Source organism: Crocodylus porosus, unplaced genomic scaffold (assembly GCF_001723895.1).
Source record: "Crocodylus porosus isolate Cpor-Errol unplaced genomic scaffold, CroPor_comp1, whole genome shotgun sequence".
NCBI lineage: Eukaryota > Metazoa > Chordata > Crocodylia > Crocodylidae > Crocodylus > Crocodylus porosus.
This window is the reverse complement of record NW_017728915.1, coordinates 1,953,214-1,959,534: the sequence shown is the minus strand read 5'-3', so window position 1 is coordinate 1,959,534 and position 6,321 is coordinate 1,953,214. Positions and strand designations below refer to the sequence as shown.

The 6,321-nt window shown below is 46.1% G+C and overlaps 1 protein-coding gene across 1 annotated transcript in view; it reads right to left on the bottom strand.

Annotated features, from left to right (window-relative positions):
• NLRC5 (NLR family CARD domain containing 5) overlaps positions 1-6,321 on the bottom strand; it is a 91,135-nt gene that overhangs the window by 2,291 nt on the left and 82,523 nt on the right. Inside the window, exons 42-44 of the mRNA XM_019535520.1 lie at positions 3,064-3,147; positions 2,563-2,646; positions 975-1,058 (exon numbers count right to left, since the gene is read on the bottom strand). Of these exons, the coding sequence (XP_019391065.1) occupies positions 975-1,058; positions 2,563-2,646; positions 3,064-3,147 (252 nt within the window). The remainder of the gene's footprint in view (positions 1-974; positions 1,059-2,562; positions 2,647-3,063; positions 3,148-6,321) is intronic.

The window sequence follows — 6,321 nt, the reverse complement described above, 5'->3', positions numbered from 1 at the left end:
AGAAGTCAGCTAGGGTCAAAGGACCCGAGTAAAATAAGAATCCAAGCATTTCTTGAATAAGTCCAGAACAGCTGCCTGCACCACCTCTGGACAGAGTTTATTCCACAGTCTGGACACCCTGGCTGTGAAGAAGTTTTTCCTGGTATTAAGCCTGAAGCAGCCTTCCAGGAGTTTGTATCCATTGGTCCTAGTCTTCCCCAGGGGTGCCCTAGTGAACAGTTGTTCTGATCTGCAATCAGACCCATTAGTATGAACTCCACCATTTAGAAACAGTCTCACTGGGTACCATGCAGTCAGAGAAAACTGGAACCTCAGAAAAGAGACCATTAGCTTGCTCTGAGACAGGATCAACTACATTTAAACCATTCCTGACAAATATTAATCTAACCTGTTCTTAGGAACCTCCAGAGCTGGTACCTCTGGAGACTTATTAAGCAGATTTATTTAATTCACTAGATCCTGTGACTGGATCAGGGTCAAGGATAGTTAGGAACAGGCCAGCTCCTCCTCAAAACACAACTTTCCTGCTAGTATCTGAAAAACACCTAGTAAAAATGACCTAGTTTTCTTGCTGAAGTTGGGTGGCATGGAAAAAAGAATAAAAAGTTCAATAATGAAAATTAGCTTTAACTGTCTATTCCTAGAAAAAAAGCTCAAGAAAAGTCCTAGTTCATCGAAATATGTTCTCACTCTCTTCTAATCATAAATTTACCTAAAAGTCAACAGATACATCATTATATGCACTAAAGAAGTATTTTCTGGCAGTACGTTACTGACTATGACACATCTCCCTGCAGTGTGTCATGTTTTAGGCAGGGCTTGCTCCATGGTACACAAGACAGCTGTGTGGAAGTCTGCTTGTGTCTATAATATGTAGCTATTTCAACAAATGTCTTCTATTTAAAAGCTGTGATTCCATGCTCAGCGAGTTCAGTAATTAAAATTCTCCTTGGGTTACTTTTGATAATACTCACTCCAGTATCCTCAGCTTTGTCATTCCTGGGAGAATCTCAGCCAACTCAAAGGCACTGTCATCACCCAGGTGGTTCCAAGACAATCTAAACAAACAAAAAAAATGGATGAATTGGTCTATCAAGGCAAGTGAAAGTATAAACACAAGAGAGACAGCTTTGGTGTGGCCTCCTTCACACTTAGGAGACCCCAGAGAAAACCACAAGATATTAGCTTATTTCCTGTATTTAGTTTATTGCACCTTCACCATGAAGGAAAGTGTTCCCTGGTTAAAGCCCAAGGAGATTTTATCTGTTCTCTGGCTATGTCTACACAAGACGCTGACTGCATAGTAGCTCATTACTACTGTGCAGTACTGTCGCATGGCACGAGATGCGATGCAACGCTCTGGTGCAGTCGTAACAAGCTCCTGCGCAGTCAGCATCACCAAAAAACGATTTGGGGATGCTACTGCGCAGTAACTCTGGTTACCGTTCAGTCATTTAGTACTTGTGTATGCAAGTACCAAATGACTGCACAGTAACAACTGTGCAGTCATCATCTCATGTACATGCAGCCTCTGACTGACACCTTTAACCTTGGGCAACTGCACCATGGCCACTGTATGTTTTTATGAAAGACAGGACTCCAAAAATTACCATGCTGGGGGCCTGATACTATCCCTGAAGTACTGAATGCCCAGGGATTAAGAACATTGGAATCAAGATTAAGTATATGAAAATCATACCAAGATTAGGGCTCAATCTACTTACAGCGTTGAAGTATCAGGGTAGACTGTAGCTAACGGGACCTACAAATATACTTGTAAAACATCTCCTGTACTCTGAGCTGTGTGGAACAGGATTACATTTGACATTTCAGGAGGAAATTTAAAATAGGATGAGTTTTTCTGAATGGAAGGGGCTTTGTTTCCAATTCTGGGACACCAGCTGAATGGGGTGACATTGCAAACACTGTGTCAGACTTACTCACCACCCTAGAAGCAAACACGTCATGAGTCAGTTCGTGCTTTCTAATCTGACTCAGTCACTCCCATCATTTCATTGCCATGGGCACTAGGCATGTCAGAATTTCTGTCTTACATTTATAAAAAAAAAAAGAATAGAATCGTTTTCCATGCATAGGGTCCTTATAATCCAACAAATCAATAAACCACATAGGGAACTCACAAGTATCATTACCTTGCAAACTGAAACCACATTTCTCAGGGACAGAAGTGATAGCTGTCAGGTGTCACAGTGAAAGGCTGCCCCCAGGCTGCCCAGATGTAAATGGACATGAGGTTATTCAGGCAGCTGGATGTAATGCTAGCCCCATTAGTTCCTGATGTACTGTTGGTTACAGAAATTTCCATGCCTTAAGCATGCTAACCCAAAGAGGCTTCTTAGCTGAAGCAGGCTGTGACTAACTAATGCCAATTCCAAGGGGCCCAGAGGAACATTATAGTTTCATATCTGCTGACCTGAACTGGCATTCAGGTTTAGCAGAAATGAACAGGCACTGTCACCATGAGACTGGCAAATGCTTTGTAGAGAATGAAAGATGTGTTAGGATACTGATGTGCTCTACATACTCATTCTCTGTACTTACATAATCTCTTCAATGAAGGGACACTGACTGAAGCCAAAAGCAAGGCGCTTGGAAACACCATCACCAATTTCACAGAGCTTCAATCTAAAGGGAAAAACATTACTAGTAAATATAAACTGAAGAGTCAGCAGATGTGATTGGAACATAGTTTGTTATGGGGGGGAGGAGTCAGTGACAGCATTATTATATCTAGATGCGTCTTGGAATTATTGAGTGTCTTGGTCTGACCCCATTGATGGAGGAGGCCACGTGCCTCCTTTGTGCTCCCCCACACCCATGGCCTTTCTTGATACCAAGTATAAATTAAAGCAGCTGCAGGCTGCAACCACTGGGACAAATCTGTGGCCGACATAAAAGGAGGTATTTCTACTGAAGTCCATGCCAGCTGAGTATCTGACCCCACTGGCTACATAATCTCCTGAAGTTTCCTCCTAGAAGTGCTACAGACTGAAAACCAGCCATGCAATGGACCTGACATAGTTCACAGAATCCTCAACTTACTCAATTCTCCTGAGCTGTGGGAAGTGCAGAAGCCCCTCTGAGAGGGCGTGGGTGCCTTCTTCACCAATGTTGTTTTCTGACAGACTGCAAGGACAATTGACATGTTTTGAGTGGCTACCAAAAGCTACAATCAGGGCCGAGTCACAGTTAGAAAGCAACCATGTCCCTTAGGGAACAGCAACCAGCCCCAGGGTTGAGGAGACTATACAAGAGAAGTGACAGTTCAGTGATTGTGGAACCAGTTTGGGACTTGAGAAACCCAGATTCAGTCCCCTCCTCTGCTACAGACACCAAGTGTCACCTTAGCTTCTCCAACACTCAATGTTGGAAAGTACCACACTGTGCTACCTCACTGTGGATTGTGAGGATAAATATATTAGAATAATGTCAAGATACTCATGTACTACCATAACAGAAGATCATATTAGCATGGAAAATACAGTGATGCTGTTTTCTATAATGAAGCAATGGTTCAGTCTATCCTTTTGTTTGCAGTTGGGGATAATACATCATATTACACTCTGTGATTGGTTTATTTGCTTCTGAACTATAGGTCACCTTGCTCTTTGGCAATCTCATAGCTGATAGCTCAAAATGTAGCCTGAGGCTAGAGGTAAGTGCATTCTCACTCTTACCAGTAGATGGACCCAACCTGTTGTATTTAACAAGCATCAAAACAGGTGAAGTGAGGTAATATCTTTTATTGGACCAACTTGCAGTTAACGGCTATAAACCAAGCCATTAATTATAAGCGGGTCTACAAACTTTGCTTCTTGCATAGTCTCTGGACCATCATGGCTACATCAATGCCCCACAGTTACCTATGTTCTACTTAAACGTCGTGTCCCTTTCAGCTATTTCACTGAAAATTATATCAGAAATAAAGACACTGAGACTACAGAATGAGTACTTAACAATAAAGGAAAGAAGCCCAAAGCATTTTCAGTTTACTGCATGCACGTGTATTTAAGTAAGTGTGTGTGGGGGTAGGGAGGAAGGGAGCCAAGACATTTACTATGGAGTAGACTAACTAGCTCTGCAGTAAATGTCTTGCATCTACATGTGCAGGGCTATTAGGTTGCAGGAAACTGATAAACTACACAGCAGGGTAGTACTTGTAAATACAAGTACTATCCTACAACAGGGTCATTTATAGCACAGCAGTACACATATAGACGCTGATCCGGGAGTAAATTGCTCCCAGCCAGCCCAGCCAGCAGGGGGCCACAGTCCTGCCTGCTGCCTAGTTACATGGCTCAGCAGCTGCAGGAGCCTCATGGCCCAGCCAGATCCTCCACTGCCCAACACAGCTACCTGCTGCCTAAGCCTGGCTTACCCCCCATACCCTCCCCCTGTGCCCTCACACCTGGGCAGCTGCAACTGGAGCCTGGTGCTCTCCTTGGCTGCTGCAGGGGGCGCAGAGCATGGCAGGAGCAGCCCTGGCCTAAACTGCTCCTCCCTGGCTCAATTTGCTGCTGTCTAGGGCAGTGGTTCTCAACCTTTTTTGTACCAGGACCCATTTATAAACATTAGTAGCCAATCCTGACCCAGTGCTCCTCACTCCCAACCTGCTGCACCCTGCCCCCATGCCTCAGCACCCCAAGTATGTGAGGCAGCAGGGAGGTGTATGGGGGGGCCCCAAGCAGCCCCTTGCAGGCTGGAACTATGCCAGCCTGCAAGACAAAAGCCAGCTTCCAGTGTTTTTCTCCTTTAAAAGAGAATCCATTTTTTAAAGTTTGTTGATCCATTTTTTAAGTTTGTTTATGACCCTTTCATATATTTCTGAAAGGGGGCCAGGAGAAGGCCAGGTCTCAACACTGGCTCACCCACCTGTTTATGTGGGGCAGTCTACCCAATTTCACCTGCCACAACTTGATGTTTGATAACTGGTGTAAAATGTGGGAGGCTGCACCTTTTAATGCCCCTATGCCAGGGGGGCATTGTACCCAGCTCCATATCATCCCTACACTGTGGCCCATGCCTCGCAGATGGCATCCTAAGTAGACTATAACTCCAGCCCAAGGCCAGACTGGTTCTGCCTCTTCCATTCTACTCACACACTCCGCTCCCTTTCACAGGGCCTCATTGACTCCACCCTCTCTCACAGGGCCTCTTACATACTGCCCTTCACAGAGTCACTCTCAACCCACCCTGATCCTCTTCAGTGACCCCCCGGGCCATCAGGCTTACCTACTCTCACTCAAGTCAGTACACAGGCAACACCTTTGGGTTGCTCAAGCTTCACTACTCTATGAGGCGCTGACCAAACGCCCTGCTCTGGGTGGAGGTCAGCCTCTAGCCCCTTGCAGGGCAACTTGCTCCTGTTTTCACTCACATGGGGGTTGGCCCATATGGTGCTGTTCAGGTCACCCCATGCCTACTCTGTACCCACCAATGCCCAGTCCATCAGATACCACTGTGCACCCTACTCTGGGCAGGTCACACAACTTCTGTCCCATTCACTGGGGCCATTCTCTTCCTCTGCCCCCTCTCTGGGGCCTCCAGGGTCTTACACCCCTGCGGGGCTCAGGTGCCTCTTTCTAGTCATGTCTGTTCTCCACCCCCATTCCCATTCCTAGTTACCCACTGAGTAGTGGGGGCTGGGTTTATAAGGTGCCCCTACCCACCATTCACTGGGGAGGCAACTGATCTAGCATTTCTGGGGAACTGCCCTGATACAGGCAGTCCCACCAGGCCATCCTTCCCCAACAGGGCACAGTTTCAAGTCATACCCAGGACCAGGAGCCTCCTGCCATCCCAATAGCTCCTGCCCTTACCTCCAAGATATTCCAAGCAGCAGCTCAGCCAGGTGTTGTTGTTCTGGCTGCCAGTAGCAAACTGCTGCCTCAGTCCTGAGAACCTAGATCTAAAATGGAGATAGCTCAGCCCTCTCCTCCTGTCCCAGGGTGTTCCTGCAGTCATGTGACTGCTTCATTAGGGCTATCCCACACCTGTAGACTGCCCTGTTGCCTGCTCACAAACCTTAAAGCGGCAGGCACCAAAGATGCCCTGCCACAATATTCTTGCGACCCACTTTTGGGTCACGACCCATTGGTTGAGAAATGCTGGCCTAGGGTGCATGTGTAGACACTAGGCCTGGGAGTAGTTTACTGTAGAACAAATTGCTCCACAGTGTATTCAGTCACAATAACTGCACATATAGATGCACGCATGGTGTGCCCCTTTTGTGTCTTGGCTACATGAGGTGGTGCTTAGTAACTGTGGGTGAATTTTTTTACCAGCAACTTTTTTCCTGAA